This window comes from Gekko japonicus, unplaced genomic scaffold, assembly GCF_001447785.1.
Source record: "Gekko japonicus isolate JY-2015 unplaced genomic scaffold, Gekko_japonicus_V1.1 scaffold225, whole genome shotgun sequence".
Lineage (NCBI taxonomy): Eukaryota > Metazoa > Chordata > Lepidosauria > Squamata > Gekkonidae > Gekko > Gekko japonicus.
This window is the reverse complement of record NW_015174280.1, coordinates 1,285,972-1,311,121: the sequence shown is the minus strand read 5'-3', so window position 1 is coordinate 1,311,121 and position 25,150 is coordinate 1,285,972. Positions and strand designations below refer to the sequence as shown.

At 48.8% G+C, this 25,150-nt stretch overlaps 1 protein-coding gene and 1 non-coding gene across 2 annotated transcripts in view; both read right to left on the bottom strand.

Moving 5' to 3' along the window:
- Positions 1 to 2,466: 2,466 nt before the first annotated feature.
- The window catches only part of PEPD (peptidase D), a 226,760-nt gene continuing 204,076 nt past the window's right edge, over positions 2,467 to 25,150 (bottom strand). Inside the window, exons 13-15 of the mRNA XM_015423842.1 lie at positions 15,505 to 15,689; positions 9,665 to 9,856; positions 2,467 to 2,931 (exon numbers count right to left, since the gene is read on the bottom strand). Coding sequence (XP_015279328.1) covers positions 2,791 to 2,931; positions 9,665 to 9,856; positions 15,505 to 15,689 — 518 coding nt within the window. The 3' untranslated portion in view covers positions 2,467 to 2,790. The remainder of the gene's footprint in view (positions 2,932 to 9,664; positions 9,857 to 15,504; positions 15,690 to 25,150) is intronic.
- On the bottom strand, positions 17,157 to 17,228 carry TRNAF-GAA. Its single transcript has one exon. It is a non-coding gene; the product is annotated as a tRNA-Phe (tRNA).

Sequence of the window (25,150 nt, the reverse complement as noted above, 5' to 3'; positions counted from 1 at the left end):
AGAGTTTGTGGCTGCTGATGATATGGAGTTGATTGTTTCCTGGCTCATTTGGCCTGATGAAAGGGAGAAAAAGGGTGTGGTGTGATTTTTTTAAATGGTAAATTTGAAGGGCTGTTCAGTTGATTCAGGCTTTGGGGTGGAGGACTGTGTAAAGCCCCTAAAGCCCCCCCCCCCCCAAGAGATCCATGGCCATCCATGTAGGCCTGACTTTTACTTTTTAACTTAAGAACACTTTATCTAGCAATGTGGAGAGGCAAGGGGTTTCTGTTTTATTGTTCTTCTGTAATCAAGGGTGTGTGTCCCTCATTGTAGAGCTACTTTCCTGCCAGTTGTGCTACACAAAGGCCGCGATCCTATGCACATTTACTAGGGGGTAAGCTCCGCTGAGCACAACTGGACTTCTGAATCCACAATGTGCTTCAAACTACACTGAAAATCAGTCTGTCCGTCTCCCATTAGACTTCTGGAGAGACTTTATCTCTCTCTCCTCCAACCCGTTTCTGTTTGCTTTTTAACATCCAGCCTGTTGAAAAATGCTGAAGAACCTGAACGCTTGCATACTGTGGTGTGTTATTTTGGTTGGTATCAATTAGTCCTATCACATGGTTTTGGCTTTTGAATTATTTTTTTTTTTTAATTTCTCTTATGCACACACTGAAATCTGACTTTTAAAGGTTTTTTTTCTGCTGAATTTTCTGCTGTTAAACGCCATGTGCATTTATGATGCAGTAATATGAGTTTGTCATTTGTCTATGAGACAGTGAGCTACTTTGAACAAATATAAAAGCTTGCAAAGTGAACACAAAAAATACACAATTTGCAGGATTTTAAAAGGAAGCTTATTTCTTCGATGGTAATGTTGCCAGAAGAAGCCGTAGGTTCCTCACTGTGTATTCCTGTGCAGAGTCACTCCAGTCTAAGTGCACTGAAGTCAGTGGGCTTAGAGTGGAGTAATTCTGCATAGGATTGCACTGTCAGAAAGAATTTTCTCCTAACGTGGACTTGTCACACCAGTCAGTGCTTATTTACTTGTAAGTAAACGGAGCCTAGTAAGTTTTGCTCTCAAATAGGCATGCGTGGAATTTGTGGTCTGCGGCTTTCTATGAACAAAGCTTATGACTGTTACAGGTGTAAAAGAATTAAAGACAAAACAGTGAAACTGAACTGGGTGGTATTACTAAGTGGTTGGAGGGCTGGTTGTGGACCGAGATGGTTGGACCCAAGCCTACTGAACCAAGGTCAGAGACTTTTCTTCAGTTCATTTATATGTTGTCTGTTATAAAACTGATGACGGTTGTTTGAGTGTTCTTAGTGTGCAAGGGGAAAAAACGGTGACAACGTCAGGGTTAGTTTGCTCTGACTCTGACCACCACTGCCTGCCCTGCAAGCCCCACTGGGCACCAGCTACCACTGCAGCCAAGCATTGTGAATTTCAAACTGTATGTGGTACCATATACGTTCATGTCCCTTGCACACCTCGTTGGCCCAGCCTAGCCCGATCTCGTCAGACCCTGCAACCTAACAGGGCTGGCCCTGGTTAGTACTTGGATGGGAAGCCAGCAAATCGCTATGCAGAGAGAGACAGGCAATGGCAAAGCACCTCTGAATGTCTCTTGCCTTGAAAACCCTACCGGGTCACCTTAACAGTTGGCTGTGACTGGACAGCACTTTCCACCACGTTTACGTTCACGGTTCTGTGTGCCTACTCCCCCCCCCCCTCTTGTTCAGAATAGTAATTGTTTGCTTTGTGGCATCAGAGAAAGTCTGAAATAAAAACGTTTTAAGATTATTCAGGTCACCAGTGCCAGGTGGCTCATGTTAATGTTCCTAGTGTCTGGTGGTAAGCAGACTTTTAAAAAAAATCTTGTTGAATGTTTAATGCCATTGAAAGAGTGAAAAGTGCAATTGTAAAAAAAATGGCCACACTTGACGTAGTTTCCTTTTGTATTTTTGAATAGTAAGTTAGATACTCACTTATACATTAGTTAATTGTGTATGCAGATATCATGACAAAAATAAATGCTGTGATGTTATTATCCTTGCTTCTTGTTACCTATGTATTATGTTGTTTTACCAAAATAACTCGGGGGAATGCAATTGTATATTCTTGCCTCTGGCACAAAATTAGTTAGTTATGGCTCTGCAATGTAATGTGTGAAGCTTCGTTCATTCCTTCTGTAGGATATGTAGTGAAAAGAATTCAGTAAATCCATCTGGGTGAGTCCCATGGTCTTTAATGTTTGGGGATCATATCTGGAATCTTAATTTAAGAACATAAGAAGAGCCCTGCTGGATAAGACCAATGGTCCATCTAGTCCAGCATCCTGTCTCACACAGTGGCCAACCAGTTCCTCTCAAAGAGCAATCGTATCGCTCTGAATTGTGTTCTTTCAAAGTAAATGGACTGAAATTTGCATCCTACCTTACCAAAACCCCAGAAAATCAGAACAGAGTAATATTTCAGGCAAAGCTTTTATTGATTTGTTCAGCTTAATAATGTCTGGCATAATGATCCATCCCAAAGTTAAGAAAGGTGAATATTGTTGATGCTTGCAGTTGTTAAAAAATTGGGGGACCTCCTCCCCATACAAAGGCTACATGTATGATTAAAAAAAACATTTAGTTAGGCTGAGGTCCTTGGCACTTGGTTATTATATGGCACTTGGTTATTATTACTGAGCATCTGAAACCTCCAAAGGTCCCTGTCTTAGGAAATACCACTGCTTTAAGCCCAGTGGGCTACTTGCAGAACTAAATGCATCCCAGTTCTGAGGAAGCCTGCCATTACTTTTAGTTAGAGCTGGAAGCAAAGGATTTGGTGCCACTTTGAGCTTTGGCCATGAAGGCTTCGATGTCTTCCACAGTGCGGGGGACGCAGGTCAGCAGTTCCATCCCGGTGGCTGTCACGACAATGTCTTCCTCAATTCGTACCTGGGGAAGAGACAAGAAAAGACCAGCGTGCTCGAGTTCATGGTGGCACCAGATCACTTGACATAAAAGGAAATGGGTTTGTCCATACCAAGTCAGGATCAGGCCTGGCCAATCAGAGCACAACTGGAGGTGCTCAACCGAATCCCATATCGCCTTTCCTTTGCTGGGGAAAGTGGGAGGCAGAGGGGTGGACCCAGTCCCCCATTTCATGAAAATGCTCGGCTGCTGGACAGGCCTTTTGGCACGGAGAACGTGGATGCAGCTTGGTGTGTTTCTTAATCGGCTGAAATCGGTTTGGAGCCACTACAGAGAAAGACCAGAGCCAACGACACAGCGCTAGGTTCACGGCCGCCCTCCCAAACCCGGGTCCTGCACTCTCCCTATTTGGGACCTTGTGACTCTGTGGGCTGAGCTCCATTACCAATTTTATGCATGCTGGCTCTCTCATCTTTTTTAAAAATACAAATCAGGGCAACCGATGCTTTACAGCTGATAGTGTTACTAAGAACTTCGGAACCTTTCCAGTTCTCATTTGGGTGTGAATGAAAAGGCCGGGCTGTTCTCTGCTCTCTTCCAATTTCCTCCACAGGTTAAATATGCCAACTCAGTCGCTTCATCCCCTTATCTTATCAGCACTGTGCTAGCTGAGCCTCAAAAGCGGCCATAAAAATCAATTTTAGCAAGGTGTCGAATCCAAAGGAACACAACCCCCCCCCACCCAGCAACCCCAACCACACACCGTCTTTAATTGTCTCTGACCTCTGGGCGTTTTAATCTAAAAATAATGCTGGCTTAATGTTTGCCCTCCTGCTTGCAAAATAATCCATTTGTTTAAACAAAGCCAAGCCAACGAGCCCTATTAAAGTATTCAATGAGGTGTTCACGAGATTGTCTAATTTGTTTGACATTAATTTAAGTGTGTTATGGACCTGACTTAAATACACTTTGCAGAGTTCTCTCTCTCTCAGAGGGTAGAGGGAGAGGCACTACTCTTCCCACTCAGGTTCCATCTAATAAGCGAGAACTGCAGCCTCCCAAAGAAATAGACCAGAGGCCAGTCAGGATCAGACCAGGCACCTTGGCGAGGAATCAGGTTGTAAAGCCTTCTGGTCTGAAGTCAAAGCATCCAAATAAAAGCAATGAAGGTGGGCCAGGGTAACTAGCCTGGCTCTTCCGATGACACAGAGTCTGATCCGTTCTGTAACTATCACACTGCCCCAATGCTTCTGATGGGCCCCGGAGCCAAGGGGCTGCAGAGAGCGTCCTGCTTCCTAGCTAGGCAGACACGTGCGACGCATCCAGGATCCACCGAAAGAGCAGCAGCTGCGTGGAGCTTGATGCTGTCTGGGTGTGTGTGTGTGTCTGTCTGTCCTGCAGTAAGCACTGGATGGGCCGAGCCGGGTCGTCACAGTGGTTACTACTCGGATGGGAGACCGCCAAGAAGTTCGGGGTTGCTATGCAGAAATGGGCAATGGCCATGTGTCTCTGGCCTTGAAAACCCTACAGGGGCATCATAAGTCAGCTTGACTGCACTGCTGTCCATAGAGGTTTTTAAATACACGCGTCTTGGGGGGGGGGGGGGGAGGTGGTTCTGCACATAGCCAGGAAGTGCCGCTTAAAATAAGTGTTAATGACACGCCAAGCCCACCAGCTTAAAATAAAGTTTTAAAGTAACGTGTTTCATGCTGCATTTTTAACATGTACTTATCGCAATGGTAATTTTAGATTGGGGGGGAGAGCTATAGACACAGGAGAGTTTTTTTTGGGGGGGGGGTTCGGCTGTCAAGTAGCAGCAGACTTATGGCGATCTTGTAGGGTTTTCCAAGGCAAGAGGCGCTCAGATCTGGTTTGCTGTTGCCTCTTTCTGCCTAGCAACACCCGGCTTCCTTGGCGGTCTCCCAGCCGAGGACTAGTCAGGGCTGACCCTGCTTCGCTTCCCAGATCTGACGAGACGGGGCTAGCCTCGGCTATCCAGGTCAGGGCACACAGGACTTACCTTAACGTGATTTCTAAGCCCCAAACGCTGACCACAATAGGAACGGTCTCTATTTTCAACTTTCTGTCGTTGCTAAGCAGCCAAGCACGCTTTGGTACCAGGGCAGACGCTGCAGCTTGCAAGACCTGCCTGTAGCGCTACGAGTGCATTTGGGATCATGGTTTAAATGTGTTTACTTCATAACAGATATTACATGTATTAGAGATGCACCCCCCCAATTATTATTTATCTGTGCTAAATGCTTGGTTACACATAATATATTCCATGTTCTCAGACTAAGAAACATTGTTTAATTAAATATTGCATTTATTTTAGGGTTATTTCCAAAGATCCACCCCACTGCCCATTTTTTGTTACAAAGTGTTTATCTGTATTGTCTGTAACCAATTTTTACTAAATGTGTGGCAATTGGCTGTGCTATTTTATACGAGATGAAATCATTGACACCTAAGGATGAGACGCCACACCACGGTTGTGCTTAACCTACAATGTTCCACTGCCTGGCCAGTATGCAACATTATCAGTCATCTGGAGATCGGATTGTAGCGGCTGGCTGCTATTGACAGCCCAATCCGGAGAGCCAGTTTGGTGTCGTGGTTAAGAGCAGCGGACTGTAAGCTGCAGAACTGGTTTTGATTCCCCGCTCCTCCACATGCAGCCAGCTGGGTGACCTTGGGCCAGTCACAGTTCTCTCAGAGCTGTTCTCTCAACAGCAGTTCTCTCAGAGCTCTCTCAGCTCCACCTACCTCAGAGTGTGTCTGTTGTGGAGAGAGGAAGGGAAGGAGATTGTAAACCGCTCTGAGTGAAGGGCGGGGTATAAATCCAATCTCCTCCTCCTCCTCTTCCTCCTCCCCCCTTAACCCAGCCCCATGTCAGAATCATAATGGAGCCCAGGCCACCCCCCTCCCCGCTTTTTATTGGCCAGCTCCTCTCCTTCTGTAGCCTTAGGCTGCTATGGGACTGGGACCCCCCCTGGGGGCACCTGCAATCCCCTGGCCCCACAATACTTAGCCCTTTTACTTCCAAGATAAAAGGAAACCTATGAAACAAACCCGCTTCTGTCAAAGGGGCGGGGAAACATCAGTTTGACACAAGCAGCTCTCCCTGTGCTCTGAGAAGGGCTGGAGTGCAGCATCTGTGCCTACGGATTGTAGGAGATGTCATTCCAAAGAGATAACACTGGCCCCAGGAAAAAAGGAAGGTGACGGGAAAAAGCCTTAATGCACAAGCCTGGAGTCTTCAAAATGCCAGAATCTCTTGCAAGGCGGATGCAGGAGGGGGGCTGGTCTGGCTTCTGAGAGGCCAGGCATGTGGAGGACCTGCCTCTCACATGGCACCGTGTAGGTGCCAAGCAGGGTGCTTGTGCCAAAATGCAGCCTTCCTCCCCCAAGCTGCTTCAGGCTGACACTGCAAAAATCTGTTGCACTGGAAATGGCACACATCACTCCTTTCAGGGCCTGGGATCCCGGCTGCCCTGCAGACCCACTGGGTAAAGGAACAGCCCGAAGCCAAGATAACCTCTCCAACCCGGGGGAGAGGACTCAGCAGCAGAAGGTAAAGTCCCACCTGGCTTGATAAGATTGTATACTTGGCACACAGGGCTTTCAAAGCCCTGAGGACAAATGACTCATGGCTGTTAAGCGAACATGGAGCCTTCCCTTTATCAAGGTGGTGATGCAAACTCAGCTACAGCAGAGGCCCTGTTTCCATGACTGCTTTGACCCAGTTAACGCGCCGCGGTGAAATATGGCCTTACCATGGGCAGGGTGTGTGTGTGTGTGTGTGTATAGCACTGTCTCCCCAAAAGAGGCTGGTTTTCCTCCATAGGGATCACCAGTCTCTCTGCTCACTTGAATCAAGGTCCAGCCACAGAGATCTGCACGGTTTGGTAGCCACTGCACAATCCCACCAGAAAATGATGGAGAATTCAACACCCCTTGGGTCTGTTCTGCTTGCACTGATGCCTTCCTCCCATGGAAGGAGCAGTCTTTAATGAAGTAAGAAGAGCTCTGCTGGTTCAGACCAGGGGTCCACCTAGTCCAGCATCCTGTCTCTCACACAGTGGCCAACCAGTTCCTCTAGACAGCCAGCAACAGGGCACAGAAGCTGACACCTTCCCCCCTTATTGCCTCCTGGCACTGCTATTCAGTGGCTGACTTCAGTGAATGTGGAGGGTCCCCTGACACAAGAGCTCTATCTCCCAACATGGTGCAGTGGTTTAGAGTGGTGGACTCTAACCTGGAAAACAGGGCTTGATTCCCCACTCCTCCTCCATATGTAGCCTGCTGGGTGACCTTGGGCCAGCCACAGTTCTCCCAGAACTCTCTCAGCCCCCTCACAAGGTGTCTGTTGCAGGGAGAGAGTTAAGGTAGAGAAAAGCAGGGTATAAAAACCTACTCTTCTTCTTCCAAACCTCTGGCGATCCAGGTCACTAAGATGATTTTGTGCTACCTCTTCAACTCCTTCACCTTCAGCCTCTTTCTCCATGCTGCTCCGGGGCCATCAGCCCTGTCCTCTTTCTTTTAATTGCCCTGATACCCTCCTGGATCCTAGTATCAAGCAGTCCCAATGGCTCCTCACCTAAGGATCTCTCCAGGGCCAATGCATCAAAGACCTTAGCACATATTTTTCATTGCCAAGAATTCCAAAATCCACAGACTACTGGATACTATAGCCAGAATTATGGAACTGATGCACTTGCCCCAGAGAGGTCTGGAAGTTGCAAGCTTTCAACATCCCAATGAGGGCGCCCCCCAGGGAGAAGGTCTATAAAGAGACATGAAAGTTCACTTGGAGACAGCTGGACCGATTCCTACAGATCTTCTCTGGGTGGGTTTCTGGGGTTCTGTTCTCAGTCCACAGAGATGACACCTAGATGGTCACTGCGAGGCAGAGATGCTCTAGGTCTACCACTGGGGGAAAATGCCAGGTGGAAATATCTAAATAAATACACAGCAAATACAAAGTGTGCATGCTATTACCTGATGCACGAAGTGTCCATAAAAGGCAAGAAGCTGAAAGGTGCTGAACGGGGACAAAGGGTTTGCCTCCCCAGCATGCTGGGACACACCCTGTGGTCCATTTTTGCTAGCACAAAAGCCCTTTCTATTAACACAAGTTCTTTAACAAAACAAAACAAAACTGCAATATGCTGTTGCACAGAGAAAACCCAAAAGCTATTTCTGCTTGTGCAAAGCACAGAATTTGCACTAGAGAATGTTATCCTACATTTTTAAATATTAAATCTAACCCAGGTAAAGAATGGCATTTCAAAGCAGGAAATGGTAAGCACACAAGGATTGCACGGGGATCAGGCCACATACAGTGTAGTGATCGTTGTGTTCAGGGAATACTACTTATACTTGGAGATGAACTCTGCTGACATTTCACTGGATACACACTTTCTCGGGCATGGCTCTGAATTGCTTTAAACATGGTGTGCAAGCACAAGCCATTCATGTTTCTGTGTCTTATCTGAAGTCATCCTATTTCACTAACAGTTTCATGTGATATCAGGAGCCCCCCTTTCTCCATTCTCCAGTTTGGTTTAGTGATTAGGAGTGCAGACTCTGGGAGAACCAGGTTTGATTCCCTACTCCTCCACTTGCAGCTGTTGGGTGACCTTGGGTCAGTTACAAGTTCTCTGAAGAGCAGTTCTCAGTCAGAGCTCTCTCATCCCCACCTACCTCACAGGGTGTCTGTTGTGGGGAGAGGAAGGGAAGGCGATTGTAAGCCACTCTGAGACTCTGAGTGACAGGCGGGGTATAAATCCAGTCTCTTCTCTTCTCCTTCTTCCTGCAGTCCCCTAGGTCCAAACTACATGTTATGCTTCATACGAGTTGTCAACAAGGACTGGCAGCCGTACAGCTGCAAGACCCTGGAGGCAGCTCCTGCTCCTGTGTAAAAGTACAGCAGGGGCCCAATTCAGACTAAGACCATGGAGGAAGGAGGGGCTCCTGTCTCCCATCCCCCATGCTGTTTTGGGGGACCAAAATGGCCATGGGCCTTATTTGCCCTATCAAGGAGCCACACAGCTTCCGAAAAAATGGAATGGAGGAAGGCACGGGTCTCTCTGCCCCCACGACACAGTCCCACCCGAATTGGTCTCCTGCTGCGCTTCTACACAGGAGTTGCCTGCGAGTGCTGGCAGCTGCAGGGTGGCTGCCAAGCCCTGCTGGCAGCTTGTATAAAGCATCACATGTAACCAGTGTTCCCTCTAAGCTGAGTTAGTGCGAGCTAGCTCACAGTTTTTTAGCCTCCAGCTCACACATTTTTGTCTTAGCTCAGGAAGGATGGCTCCAGAGAAAACTAATTTATGCAGTAGCCAAATTGCTCACTCACAACTTTAATGCTGGTAGCTCACAAAGTAGAATTTTTGCTCACAAGACTCCACAGCTTAGAGGGAGCATTGCATGTAACTCTGTCCCTAGAGAAGAGTTCCCACTTGGAAAGAGGAAGAGCAGCTGGGAATATGTTTCAAATTTCTCCCATCTGAAGAACTCAGTACAGGGCCTTGGGCGTGTCATTCTCATGCTCTCTCTGCAATGTGAGGAGATTCGCACCGTCCTACCTTACAGGACTGTTGTAAAGGTTGATTGCAGATGTGGAACGTTTTGAACTTAAGACTCCTCTACATGTGCAGCGGGATTGCCCCACAGCTGCAAGCCACAGCTCCCCCTCCACACGCAGGGTCACACGACAGACACCCAGTGCCGAAGCCCCGACTGAGTTACTCACCCCGCCGAAGCCTCGGAAGCGAGGAAGGATGCTGTTGTTGATGAAGCAAGCCTGAACTGGGTCGGCAACGGCCTGATCCAAGAGGTGGTCAATGAAGTAGATGCCGGGCTCAACTGTCAGCACCATGCCCTGCTCCAGAACACGGGCGGTTCGCAGACTCCGGAGGCCCGGCAGGTCAATGCGTTCCACGCCCTGGAAAAGAACAGTCAGGAAATTCCACACTTAGCTCACTTTTAAGAACATAAGAAGAATTGTGCTGGATGAAACTAGTGGTCCCATTCTCCTCTCCCCTCCCCTCCCCCCGCCCCAAACCATTTGCAGTCAATTCTTTACAGGACCAATTTCCATTCATAAGGCCACTGGCCTTTTTGAGAAGAAAGGAGAGAGAGAAGAGATTGGATTTATACCCCGCCCTTCACTCGGAGTCTCAGAGCAGTTTACAACCCCCCCAACAAAAGACAACCTGTGAGGTAGGTGGGGCTGGGAGAGCTCTTTTGAGAACTGCTCCTGAGAGAACAGCTCTGAAACAACTGGTAACTGACCCAGGGTCACACCAGTAGCTGCATGTGGAGGAGTGGGGAATCAAACCTGGCTCTCCCAGATAAGAGTCCGCACTCTTAACCACTACACCAAACTGGCTCAGTTTGCTCAGGACAATTCCACTGATCATCACCAGTAAACCCTGTAGTTAGTTAGCACCTCTCAGCTTTAGGTATTGACCCCGGGAAATTCCTGCAAGGTCCAAACAGAATTTCATGGCCAGCATTTTGGAGGGGGCAGTGATTCCTGAAGATCTGTGTGCATAGGCGTGTGGGTTGGATGGGTCCTGTGGATCTGTTCTGCTAGCAGAGGCGCTTTCCTCTGGTGGAAGGAGCCTCATGCTTCAGGGTAAGGCCAGAGGAAACTGCCTCTGCTAGAGGAATGAATCCACGGGGCCCTTTCCTCTAGCAAAAGATGCTTCTTGCATCAGGGCAAGGCCCCTTCCACCAGAGGGAAGTACCTCTGCTAGAGGAATAGTTCCATGGGATCCAGCCCCTCTTGCATCAGGGCAAGTCTCCTTTTGCTGGAGGGAAATCCCATAGGATCCAACTCCCCCCCTGGATTTGGCGGTTGAAAATACCAGTTTTTCCAGGGAACAGGGATGGGACAGGGCCCTAAAGATGCGCATTATTGTGCTGCACATCTTCAACATTCACTTCTCCATCTGCAGTGCAGCTCAAATCCATCCACCTCCCACCTAGATTCCACTCAATGGATTGTGAAGTGGGCTTACGGGCAGGACTCCTCTTGTCCAAACTCCCTTTCTGTGCATTTTACGATCTGGGCTGAAAGGCAACAACTCTGCAGCCAAAGTGTCCTCCCGGGAGTTCACGAGAGCCTGCTCTGCTTACACATCAGGCGTGTGAGTGATGACTATTGAAAATAAACAAGCTAAAATGAACTGGGACAACGCCATGATCTTGGAGGATGGGCAGCCTCGAGCCAAACTCGCAAGGAGCTGAGAGCTCTGTAGAGACTGGCTGATCATTTTGCCCCCCCCCCCCCCCATAACACTCCAGGCATCCTGACAGACCCATCTCCCCCAGGTCTGACTTCCAGAGTCAAAGGCTCTCTGGTCCTGCACGTTTCACAAAAGGGCGTTTGGAGCACTGGGGTCTGCCCGTCAGGACCTGGCTTCTGTTCAAGCCGATACCAATGAAATGTAGAGCGTCGGTCAGAGTGCTGGACTGGGGGGTCTGGGAGGCTCTGCTTCGAATCTCCCGCTTTGCTGCAAGAACTGCGGGGTGGCTTTGGGCCGGTGGCTTCTCCTCAGCCTAACCTACTTCACAACCCAACGTGGTGCAGTGGTTAGACTAGGATACGGGAGGACCAGGTTCGAATCCCCACTCTGCCATGGGAAGCTTGCTGGGTGTCCTGAGGCCAGTCACACACTTTGACCCTAGTCTACCTCGTGGGGTTGTTGTGATGGTAAAATGGAGGAGAGGAGAATGATGCAAGCCGCTTTTGAGTCCTAACTAGAGAGAATGGCGGGATATGACTGATGCACATATAGAGAAGTTGTTGAGGGAGGATGAAACAGAGAAAGGGGAAGCCATGGCTGGCCTAGGCAGGATAAGAACAGAGAAGACGGTCAGGAAGTGTGGAACAGCTGAGAGTGGAAGTGGCAAAGTGCTGCATCATCCAGGAAGTCGGCAGATGCGCTTCAACGTGGCTCCTCTTGCGTCCTGTGAAGGCTCCTTCCACAGGAGGAAAACGCCTCCGCTAGCAAAAGGGAATCAGTAGATCTAGCCCAGTCCTTGTGCTACAGGCAAGTTTGTAGATGTGATGGGGTATCTCTTGGCACTGAAAAAGGTTAATCCATCGATGTGGTACAGGACTGGGCACTGAGTTCGGGGGGGTGGGTGTCCAACAGCCCAGTGACCTAGTGGTTGGAGTGTTGGACTAGGATCTGGTTCGAATTTCCCACTCTGCCATGGAAGCTCACTGGGTGACCTTGCGCTGGTTACCCTTTCAGCCTAGCCTACCTCACAGGGATGTTGTACGGCTCAAATGAAGGCAGGGAGAACCATGCATGGTGCTCCCCAGAGGAAAGATTGGATTAAAAAAAGGGACCGCACCTATTCTTGACGACTCTGTGCAAGGGTGGGGCAGGTGGGTCATGACCAGTGGTTCTGGAAGTCCAGCCTGCAGGAGTTTACCTGAATCTCTCACTTTAAAGCCTGAGTTTTGTTTTCTGAAAAAGCTGCTAGAAGATGTTGAAGAATTGCACATTTTACTGTGTGATGTGCAATTTTCATTTTTTTTTTGTGGGATGGTTGCTTTTTATTTGTGGGAGAGCTGCTTACTGGAAATGCCCCCCAACAGTAAATAACTTGGCTAAGCACATTAAAAAAAATCTGGAATGGGTTTATGTGGGTCACAAGGAACTTTGTGACGGATAGCAATTGAGAGATGAAATGAGGGAGAGCCAAGTTTTAAATTGTACACGCTTGAAAAAAGAGCAAGGGGAAGAAAAAATAAAATTAACTTGTGACTCTGCCATGATTGGCATGGAAGGGTGCAGCAGTGCTCATCCATTCCATTGCACAATGAGAACAGCATGCAGAGACATGCCAACATGCGCACAGACTCAGACCGGGTTCCCTCACAACCGTGGTTCACAAATCGGTACTCAGATTGTGCTATCAGACTGCAGTCTACGAAGGAACCATTATTATTGCTTTGTACACATGTAAAATGGAACTGCGATTCATGCCAGCAATGGAAAGGGCTTGATTTTCCCTAGGTTATGTTCCCAAACTGGATTGTGATTAGAAAACTATGGCTTGTAAGGAAGTAAAGTTGCATTTGTACCAAAGTGTTCCATTTCTCCTAATTAGAGGAGGAGGAGAAGCAGAAGAAGAAGAGGAGGAGGAGGAGATTAGAGTTATACCCCACCCTTCACTCAGCATCTCGGAGCGGCTTACAATCTCCTTTCCCTTCCCTTCCCCACAACAGACACCCTGTGAGGGAGGTGGGGCTGAGAGAGCTCTTTCGAGGACTGTTCTTGAAGTAACTTACCCAAGGTCACACCAGCAGCTGCATGTGGAGAAGTGGGGAATCAAACCCGGTTCTCCCAGATTAGAGTCCGCGCACTTAACCACTACACCAAACTGGCAACAGATGCACAGATCCTGGCCATCCCTTGAATGACGGCTCAGGTAAGAAGCAGCAACCTCTGACTGTTTCGAATCCCAAAGGTCTCCCTTCTCACAACTAACCCCAATGGCAGGAGCGGCTTCAAGTGTCAGCTTTCCCCTCAAAAGCAGGAAGAGCTCCGTGCCTGATGAAAGGAGTGAATCACGGTATTGTTTGGCTGCTGGCTGGACTTTTGGGAGGAATCGGGGGAGGAAAGTGAAGAACATTTGCAATCAGAGAAGTTAGCCAACCCTTCCTTCCCCAAGCTGGAGACCTCTGCACACAGCTTGGCTCACTCGCTGGGGTCAGGGGGCAGCTCTCTGCCACCCAGAAAATAAAAAACAAAAGACACCGCCAGAAGCAAGAGGACGCACAATTTCAGTTGTCTGGAGGCCCAGACAGCACTGATATGATCTGGGTCTTTTTTCTGTTGTGACCTGGGAGAATTCCTTCCTCTGGGAAGCCTTCCTGGTTGACTCCCTTCTGAAGTTCAGAAGGTCCGTCAAGATAACCTTCTGGTTCAGGAAGGATTTCTGGATCTCTAGAGGGATTTGTGATGCCAGTTGCAGAGCCTGCTGGTGACTGTTTCATGCAACCGCTTTAATACCTTCCTTTTAGATAGCCTGGTTTTACTGCAACGTTTGTTACGGACAGCATGGCTACTTCCAAGAGTTTAACCAAGCTGGTAAAATGGGCGAACAAACAGATAAAGCGGGGCTGGTTCCAAAAGTGCCTGCAGAATGACACTTCAGTTGGCAGAGGAGGGGTGCCGGGATATTTGCCGATTCCGCCCTCCTACTGCACGCGTGCGCACACACACACCCACCAGTTTGCCCTTCATAACATTCCTGCGGATCCCTTACTCTCCTCTTCAGAATGTCAAGGGACTCAATGGGCTGTGCCCTGACCTGGACAGCCCAGGCTAGCCCAGTCTTATCCGATCTTGGACGCTAAGTGGGGTCGGCCCAGGTTAGTACTTGGATGGGAGCCCACCACGGAAGTCCAGGGTTGCAACGCAGAGGCAGGCGGTGGCAAACCACCTCTGTTCCATCTCTTGCCTTGAAAATGCTATGGGGCTGTCATGAGTCAATTGCAACTGGATGGTTCTTTTCACCAAGAATCCCCGGTTGGCCTTGGCTTGACTAGCCAACCCTTGCTCGATCTTGCCAGACCTCAGAAGGTAAGCCGGGTTGGCCCTGGACCACCAAGGAACTCCCAGGTTGCTATGCAGAAGCAAACAATGACAAATCATTCCTATTCGTCTCTCGCCTTGGAAACCCTATGGGGGTCACCATGAGTTGGCTGTGACTTGATGGCAATTTCCACCAAGAACTCACCATGAGTTCTTGTCAGATCTCAGAAGGTAAGTAGGGTCAGCCTTGGTTAGTACTTAGATGGGAAACTACCAAAGAGGTCCTTGGTTGCCACACAGAGGCAGGCAATGGAAAACCACCTCTGTTCACCCCTTGCCTTGAAAACCCTACAGCAGGGGTGTCAAACGAAAGGCCCGGGGGCCAGAACTGGCCCATCCAGGGCTCTTACCCAGCTCACAAACAAACGTTATGTATGAAATATAAGGTGCTCTCCTTTTTACGGTATCCCTTGGAAAATACCTAGTCTTGCATATGATTAAGTACATTTACTGGGGCTTTTGTGGGCTCCCCAGTAAGTCAGCTGCTTTCGCTGTTAGGAATCAATTGCTTTTGTCTGCATTTTGAGTAAAAAGTAATAGCGTCAATTGGGTTTGCCTGGGCCATGGATAAAGTTTATCTCTCCAGTACCTGGCATTACATTTTATGGCCTGGCCCAACAAAGCGACATTCATGTCAGATCCGGCCCTCGTAAAAAATGAGCTTGACACCTCTGCAGGGTTGCCATAAGGCAGCTGCCACTTGATGGCACTTTCCCCCCATCAATGGGCTGGGGGGAGGGGAGAGTGTCATTTTGCAAGTTTCATGGTAACCAGGGTCCAGCCCTGAATAAGTAAAGATACTGAATGCTACAGCAGGACATGGGGAAGATTTCTGCCTTGGTGGGGATGGAGAAGGAGGAGAGAAGGAGTGGGGCCTTGATCCTCCCCCAGACTTCAACGTCTTCTTGCAGTTGCAAAAGAAATGCCCGGTTGGTTTAACTGGGACGTCTGAGAATGCACCAACACTGACCTCTGGGTAGCCTCCAACATCATGCACGTCGATGCCGAGGAAGTGGCCCAGCCCGTGTGGCATGAACACTGCTCCCAGGTGAACCTTCACCATGTCATCCACGCTGCCCTGGAGGATGCCAATTTTTTTGAGCTCCTCCAGGTGGACTCGGTCAGCCAGACGGTGCATGTCAGGCCAGGAGACCCCTGGGAGAGAGCAGAAGAAGAGAGTCAGTCGCAACCAAGAGGGTTTCAGATCAACACCCAGCGGAAGCACGGCCGTTGCCCTGGGTTATTTTACAAAACAACAGCAAAGAAACAAACAAAGGCAGGGCATTCGTTTATTTGCAAATGGTACTTCAAATTCAAATCACCCTATTGCAAGGAAGGAAGCAAATGGGAACACAACAAATAAAACAATGAAGATGTTTAACAAAAGCTTTTTTAAAAAACAGCCAGCCAGGACACTCTACGGTAGATGCCCCAGGTGACCATCTAAGCCAGCACTACTAACTGTTTTGGGCAACAGGCGACATTCTCTCCTGGCCCATTCAGGCTACAATCCAAAGAACTCATCCATGGGTGCAAGACCCACTGAATTAAATGGGACTTACTTCTGAGCAAGCAGACATAAGGATTGCACTGTTTGTTTGCCCCAACCTAGAGTGTGACAACTACTGTCCTGTTTCAGCTTGTGGAGCTCTGGGTTCCAAGCCGATATCAGTTGGGAAGTTGGCTAGATGACCTTCAGCTAGGCTCTTTCTGTCAACCTAGTCCTACTCCACAGGGCTGTTGTGGTGGGGGGAAGGAAGGGCGCAAATGAAAAACTGAACACTGTAATGCTTGTGTGGATTTTCATTAGGGTTTTTTAAACCCTAATATGTAATGTGATGCAATGGCCTGCTTCTGTTATAAGACAGTTTTTATGCTGCTTATGTCCAATGGTTTCTTTTTAATGGCTGGTTTCTATATTGTGATGTTCTTAACTGTAAGCTGCCTGAAGCAGGACACTGAAGAGGTGACACAGAAATAGCCTAAATAAATAAAAAATTCTCATCCATCCTACCCATGGGAATTAAGGTACAGCTGCACCTTTTTGTGTGTGTGTGTGTCTGTGCCTGGAAGTCATGGTGGCCTCTTCCAATTCCTACTGAGGCATGGAGGCCATTCAGAGAAGTGGCTTGATAGCCTGCCTCTGCCTCCCAGCCCTGGTAATTCTTTGGAGGTCTCCCATCCGAATACTTGCCAGGGCCAGCCCTCCTTAGCTTCTGAGATCTAACAAGATTTGGCTTGCCTGGGTTTGCCGGGTCAGGGCAGGAAGAGCTTTTTGACTTATAGTTTCTCATCACCCCCCAAATGCAAAATTTAGCGACCTTCTGTACCACCACCTCACCCAAAGGGACCTCTGTTTCCTGAGGTATGCACAATATCTCAGAGGAGGGATGGAGAAATCCTGGCTCACATCTCTGTATGATTGTCCAGAGTTTGCCCAGCTGTTCCCTCACTCGTGGTGGGCAAACCATTCACTACAAACACACCTGAGTGCAGGAGGTTGCCTTACACTGAATCAGACCCTTGGTCCATCAAGGCCAGTGTTGCCTACTCAGGCTGACAGTGGCTCTCCAGGGTCTCAGGTGGAGGTCTGTCGAATCAACCACTGACTGTTCCTTTCACTGGAGATGCCAGGGATTGAACCTGGGACCTTCAGCTTTTCAAGCAGGTGCTCTACCACTGAGCCACAGCCCCTCCCATGGGTACCTACATGAACCTCCCTACTCACGGCCACATATCACCATGGGCTTGGAAGGCCTCAGGGCTGAGGTAAACAACCTTTCTGGCTCAAGAGCCAAAGAACACACAACTCCCACGTGTGAAGATGCTGGTGCACTGACAAATAAAAATGGGGGGACTGGAGAGACAGATGCGGGTAGTACTAGGCCAGAAACACGGGGTCAGAACTAAGGCCCAACGGCATGGGCAGTACCTTGGTATGGCGTTTAGAATGCCTGGGAGACTCAGGTTTGAACCTCCACTTGCTGAGGGGACCACAGGCCAGTTATGCACACTCTGAGACAAACCTACTTCACAGGGTTGTAGTGAGGATAAAACACAGGAGAGGAGAATGATGTAAGCCGCTTTTGGGCGAAAGGAGAGGTATAAATGGACTGAAACTCTGGGGCTCATCTTGGGCAGAGAACTGGCCCTGAGCACCACACAAAAGGGTTGGCCTGGTTATGTCACTGCTTGGCAGATGTGCCACATGTTGCCTCCCCCACCTCAGGGAACGGCACGAACATTACATACTTCCTCTTGAAGTCTGAACTGCCACAGCCAAACAGGCAGCCTCTTCTCTCCCCCCCGCCTATATCGTTCCTCTTCAAGGTAAGCAAATGACTCCTGGGTAAGCTTGATCAACTGTGGTAAGGAGTGGGACTGCCAGACAGCAGACCGAGACGTGTGGGAACACATATGGGAACGTGGCTACAGGCACAGACTCTGCATCACCCTGCTATACAGTAAGCCTAATTTTGCCACAGATCAAGCACAGATACATGGGGAAAAGGTCCTCTGAAACAGCCTGCTGTCTGTCAAGCAAAAATAACCACCCCGCATGAGACATTAAAATCCCCACGTGCAGGTGTGCATGCACAGGTACCCTACAGTACCCTGTCACATGAAGCTGCCATATCCTATGTCAGGCCATTGGTCAATCGAGCTGAGCTTTGTCCTGTTGAATCTCCAAGGTCTCAGGTGAGGGTCTTTCGCATCATCTTCTACCTGATCCTTTCAACTGGAGGCGCTGGGGACTGCAGCCCCCCCCCCCAGCAGATAACAATCCTTTTTACTATTCATCCAATTCATCATTCAGCCCCCGCCATCTCTATCACACTTACGCTAAAGAGGCATTAGGTTTGGGCGACATAAAACACACACGCTTCTCTGCTCAGAACTGCACACATTGAGGGTCCTTCCCCACTGGAGGCCACCATGCTGCAACGCCTTCCCTTCACGTGTCCAACGGGTGTGTATGTGTGTGTGTGTGTGTGCGGGTGTCCTCAACAGGACAGTTGCCGTATGGCCTTCCCTTCACGTGTCCAACGGGTGTGTGTGTATGTGTGTCCTCAACAGGACAGTTGCCGTATAAAGGTAACTGTGGCTAAGGCCAAGTAAGGAAGATTTTCTTTTGTTTGGATTTGGCACGCTCGCACAAGAGTCAGCAGTTTGTAAATCCAAGAGGCCTTCCAAATTTAAATCAGCTTTACCCCCCTTGGTAGCGGAGACTGCTTTAGGGGTGGGTGGAGCAGGGCGTCATGTTCTAATTATGGTAACACTCTTTTGTTTCCCCCCCCTTTCCTTTTCTCTTCTCTTTCCAAGATGTGCTGAAAGTCGATGAAGACAGGAATACTCCCCATAGCTCTGCACCAATAAAAACCATTCCCTCCTCACATGTCTCTGGAATAAAGACCAGTAGCAGAATGGCCCCCTTCGTGCAGAGGCTGTCGGCATCACATCTGTTCGACATTACCATCTTACCCAAATACAAACATCTCAAGGAGGGTGTTTTGCATGCCAGCCTCACTCTGTGCGCATGGACCATTCGGAGGACAGCTCCAGTAAGTCCTCTTTGTGTGGCCTGGCAGAGGATATTGCTTAGCGGGAGCTAACACGCACACAGCACTTCTGTGCGGGAAAGGATACCCCACTGACTTTGGCTGTCAGAGGCAGCCCCATGCACGTGTGCAGCTCCTGACAGTGGTGGGAGAGGGGAAGTCTTTATGTGAAGCAGGAGCCCTTGCTGGCGACTGATTTAGTAGCCCCCAAAGAGCTGTCCTTGAAAACCCAGTTCTGTGCATTACCCTAGCTGTGTACCATTTGTAATCTTGAAACTGCACAGACAAGGAAATCCACGTGCATACCTTCAGAGCTCTTGTACATGGCACACAGCTTCTGTGCTGGGCGCAGGTTGTTTGAAGTCATATTGCCTCCAGGGGCATTTTTGCTTAAATTTCACTGCAGAATGCAAGTGACCAATTCCGTTTCCTGTAGATTTTAGCCTGTTAAAAAAAGGCTCTAGTCCTTATGGCTCTGAAGCAGAGTTGCCAGGTGCTTACCATCTGTCGGTGGGGGGCTCCAGGTCCTCCCCGGGATCTTCTGGTGCGCACACTGTACCTCTGGAAGTGACATCATTGCACCAGACAGGTTGTGTGGGGGATGCTCTAGCATTTGGCCAAAAAACTCTATGGTCCCATAGCTTTTAGCCAAATGCTAGAGAGTCCCCCGTGTGAAGAGCCCAGAGCGATGACATCACCTCTGGGTGTTGTCATTACCCCGGGCATGTCAGGGCTCTTTGGGGGTGGGGCTCTCCCCACTAGCCAGGAGGCCAGTGGCAGATTGGGGCCCCTGAAATCTGGGGACCTGCTGCCCCCATCAGGGGGATGGCCACCCTACCCTGAAAACATACTTGGAATCTTAGGAGCTACAGAACTGGCAAAATCAGCATCTTCCAGTAGTTGGGGGCAGTGTTCCCTCTAAGCTGAGTTAGTGTGAGCTAGCTCAGTTTTTTAGCCTCCGGTTCACACATTTTTTGTCTTAGCTCAGGAAGGATGGCTTCAGAGCACACTGATTTATGCAGTAGCCAAATCGCTCACTCTCAGCTTTAATGCCAGTAGCTCACAAAGCAGATTTTTTTGCTCACAAGACTCCACAGCTTAGAGGGAGCATTGGTTGGGGGTCAGGGCTTCAATGCTCTACACCACTCCCTATCCCTCAAAAGTAGATAAAAACATACACAAAGCTGTACAAGTTACAGAATGAGGACTGCCTGGAGGCAAAAGTTGATATACTTTCCCCCTAGCACGGAACCCTGATTTACACCTGCAGTTGTGACCCCAACCCTTTTCTCAGTAGCATAAAAACGAACCTTTTGAGATTTTCACACCTTTGCTCTCAGATTAATCTGCAACTGCAGTACCTCTCCGAAAGAATACAGCACCCCACTGGTTTCACCATCATGTTGCCTCAGGGCCAACACCACAGAAAACTGCCAAGAAATGCAATGCAATCTCCAGCTATTACAAGGATCACACAGAGGGATTAATCCATTCCCCACAAACCATGAACCAATTTATTCCAGAAATGGTAGAGTAACACGCCAATCAAATCCTTCAAGCAGCAGACTATGGTTGCATCCCATCAAGTACGCTTAGTCAAGAAAAAGTATGCCTTCCTTCCTCAAGTCTTCACTTAGGAAACTTAGTACCTCCATGATGAGGCTCTAGCTTCATAATGAGACAGCAGTCCAAATCAGGGACACAATCCATGGCCACTGCACCAGCTGTGTGCTGCAAGTTTTGTCAGACAGCTTAACCTGAGCTCATCAAAACCTGGAAGCTATGAACCCTGACCTGGATGGCCCGGGCGAGCCCGATCTCGTCAGATCTCGGAAGCTAAGCAGGACCGACCCTGGGAAGTACTTGGATGGGAGACCTCTCTGAAATGTCCAAGCGCCACTAGGGGTCACCAGAAGTCACCATTACTTCCAGGCTCGCAAGCGCATGCACACGTGCGCGCACGCGCAAAATACTGACAACAACAACAACAACAATAATAATAATAATAAAGCCCTTGGAAGCTAAGCAGGATTAGTACTTGGATGGAAGACCCCCAAAGAAGTTTGGGATCACTAGGCATGGCAGGCAATGGCACACCACCTCTGCTTGTCTCTTGCATGGGACATTCCATAGATGGGGTTGCCATGAGTTGGCTGAGACTCAAAGATACCTTCTTCATCATGATATTCCCACTCAAATACTTCTAGAAGAGGTACAGTTCAGGGACAGTGCAAGTTAAAACAGGGAAGAAAGAGATATTTTTTCTGCTGTACAAATCTTTTTGCCTGTTTTTGTTTTTTTCCCTGCAATACTAATTAAACGACCCAGTTTGATGAATTTGGAAACTATACGTGGAAACTCCTCCCTGGAATTGCAGCATTCAGAACTGCGGGTCGCGAGACCCACCAGCAGCCTCTGCTGACTTGGGGGGAAAAACCCTGTTATTCCTCAATTCCCTTCAGAGAACCTCTTCAGCTCTGAAACACTCTAGTTCATTCCCACAGCCACAAAGAACAAAATCCAAGGCACGCTCTCGGAAAATAAATATTTCATTACGGGCCCAAGAGACAGGCTAAGAATTTAAACTTTTTAATCCCCCCCCCTCCAAAATAGAAAGTGGGTTAAATGCATTCAGAAACGAGCAACGTACATGGCCTGAAGACAGTCGTTTTAAGAATTATCCAACATACCCAACTATTCGTGTATTAAAAAAAATCACAGCCAGTTGACTCAAAGGTCATTGCTATCTCACTGCAGTTTTGAACATTCACACACATTCCTCAGGGACCACTGACACTGGACAAGTTTTGGAGTGTTCCAAGTGGGAAGCCGTGTTGGTCTGCAGTAGGAGAGCAAGAGTCGAGTCCAGGGGCACCTGAAGGACCAGCCAGATCTCCAGCAAGATCTTTGTCAGATTGTCTGACATCCAGTATCTGACAAAGGGAGCCCGGACTCTCAAGAGCGTAGACCCTGGCAATCTTCTGAGTCTTTAAGGTGCCACTGGACCCAAAACTGGTTCACGTTTCGGACATTTGCCATAACCCGCAAAGGTTGAGAACAGCAGTTGTGCAGCACAGCGGCTGTTTGGACAGACCAAGTCAACTGGAAGATGTTTGACTGGGGGGTGGGGGTGGGGGGAGTGAACCTACTCCCTCTTGTCTTCAGAAATGGCTGAAGTCAGCGTCTTGCTTGCTGGGGAGTGCCCCAACCAGTTGGGAGATAAGCTGGCTGAATAGCAATGGATAGCAGACAGAACTGAAAGGGGACTTTTTTCACCTGGTTGGAATGGGGAGGAGAAGGGGCCAATCCAGCAAAGGAAAGGGGGGGCGGCGGGGGGGGGGGGGGGGGAAGGGCCAAGGGAAGCCCATGAGGCTGATCGGTAGGTAGCACTGCAAGCAGCTGAGCAGGGCCAGGATTTTCGGTCTACCTTGCCAGGTATCAATGGTGGCCGTCCAAGGTCACAGACTGTGGCATGGGAGATGGCCTTGAAATTAGAGGGCATCAGGCCCCGACGGACATAGAGGCATTTATTTTGTATCCCTGCCTTTCCCAATAAATTTTAGCCAAGGCAACTCACGTTAAAATGTTTAAAATGCAGGATTACTTGGCACCAAAGAATGTATGTACTAACAAAAAAATGTCTTGCTATATTTTAATCCCACCCTTCCGTTCAAGAAGTTCAAGGCAGGAGGACACATAAACAACCGATAACAAAAACTGCAGCAAAGAAAACAGAAGTCAGGCTGGGAAGTGAGCAGAGCATCCAAGAGAAAAACAGCATAGACTGAAAACGCAGGAAGAAAGATGCTCTAAAGCTGTGGTGCTGCCACAGAGAAAGCCCTGCTGCATCTCTGGAGTCAAGGTTTCCAAAGATGCATTCAGTAAGCAGGCTGGTCCAAACTGGACATTTCAGGGATGGATTCAAATCATCCTGCACTTTTTAGTCCTTTTTATCCCCATAGAAGCACTACATGTAAGCAATTAAAACCCTTTAATTCGGCAGAGCATCTGGCATGCAGAAGGTCCCAAGTTCAGTTCCCGGCATCTCCATTTAAAAAAGGATCAGACAGTAGGTGATATGAAAGACCTCCATGTGCAGATCCTGGAGAGCTGCTGATGATCTGAGTAGCCAGTACTGACGTTGATGGAACGAGGGCTTGATTCTGTGTAAGGCAGCTTCATGTGAACACGAAACACATAGACTGGGGGGAGGGGGAAGGATGTCAGATATTTTGCATTTGGTACTAACAAAAAAAAGTCTTGCTATATTTTAATCCCACCCTCCTGTTCAAGAAGTTCAAGGCAGGAGGACACAAGGTTCTCTTCTCCCCTTTTTAAATATCCACAGCGGCCTGGTGAGTCGGGCTGCCAACCTCCAGGAGGCGGCTGCAGATCTCCCGGGATCCCAACTGGTCTCCAGATGACAGAGAGCAGTTCCCCTGGAGGGAATGGCAATGAGGTCCCACCCTCCCCAGGCTCCGTCCCTCAAATCTCCAGGGATCTCCAAACCCAGACCAGGCAATTCTGCCCATGAGGTAGGTTAGGCCGAAAGACAGGGAACACCTTAAGATCACCCACACCCAGTGATCTTCGTGGCAGGGAGAGGATTTGAATTCTGTTCTGATCCAACCATTACAAATGCTGCATAAAAATAAGAACTGATTCAGAATAAAAGGGGTGGGTGGGTACGGGAGTTGTTCAGAAGATAAGGGAGGCCGAACCACTTCAGAGGTCACTTTTCACTTTCACAATCTCAAAGAAAAGACGCACAGCAGGGTAAGCCAATTAGTAGGATCATCAGTGTGCCCAATGAAGGTAGCCGGAGAGGTCTTTAAGAGCTCTTCCCACCCACCTTTGCAAGACAGACTTCCAAGGCTGGTCTAATTAACATTTTCTTTTGCGGGCCAGATTGCTTTAACACTTGATAGAGACCAAAGAGACTCCCCAGAAAGAACCTCCCTCGCCTTTTCCACTAAAGGTGTTCAGAGACACATTAATATATTTATGACCTGGGAGATGCCAAACTTCTCAAAATGTTCAGAACTCCCCACATTAAAAGATACGGTCCTCAGATAAAATGCCTCATTATTTTTGCATGTTGTTCTGGAATACACAGCCCTAATTAAAGAAATATTTTAGGCAACCATCAGACTCTCCCGCCCGCAAGGACTGCCGCTGCGTACTCTCCCCCACCAAAGCTATTTGGCTGGGTTGCAACTTAAGACAGTTGCACGGCTGATGGTTCTGGAGTCACCTGAAATAATTTTACAACAGGGTTGGCTCCAGGTGGTTGGCACGGCTGCGGGAGCCCCTCAGGTACAGGAAAGTGCCTCCTATGACAGCCATTTCCCCCCCCAGGAGGGCAGTGGGCTATGCCCTGCATTCCACCCCCCCCATGGGGACACAGCATCATACTCGTCTCCTCCATTTTATCCTCACAACAACCCTGTGAGGTAGGTCAGGCTGAGAGAGTGTGACTAGCCCAAGGTCACCCAGTGAACTTCCATGGCAGAATGAGGATTCAAACCTGAGTCTCTTAGACCCTAGTCTGACACTAATCTCTAGACCACGCTGGCTCTCGGTTTGCATGTCCCAGCCTCTTCCAGCTGAAGAGGACTGAGGTGAGCCCTCACACTCACGGTTTTGCGAAGGAAGCACAGAAAAGGAAAGGCAAGAGAATTCATGCGCGCATTAAGTCTGCATAAAAGTGATCACAGATCCAGCACTGGTGGCTGCGTCATCATTTCCATAGATCTTCGAAGTGGGGATCATCTCCAGGTCTGGAGCCGTCAGTCCCAATTTACAAGGACCTCTGCCACGTGTGATCTGAGGTTGGGGGCGATTACTAATCAACACATTTCAATTCTCCCCCATCTGGAAATTCACCCTCCCCTCATTTCCATGCAGCGCATGAGCCAGCCAGCATTATGCTACTGGAGGCCCAGGTTTACACAGCCTGACTGGAGGGCCCTTGGACTTTGGAATCCCGTCTCATGAGACGTCTGTACTCTGGAAAATTTGCTGATGGTGCGTCTGCTCCATTCTTAATTCGCTGCC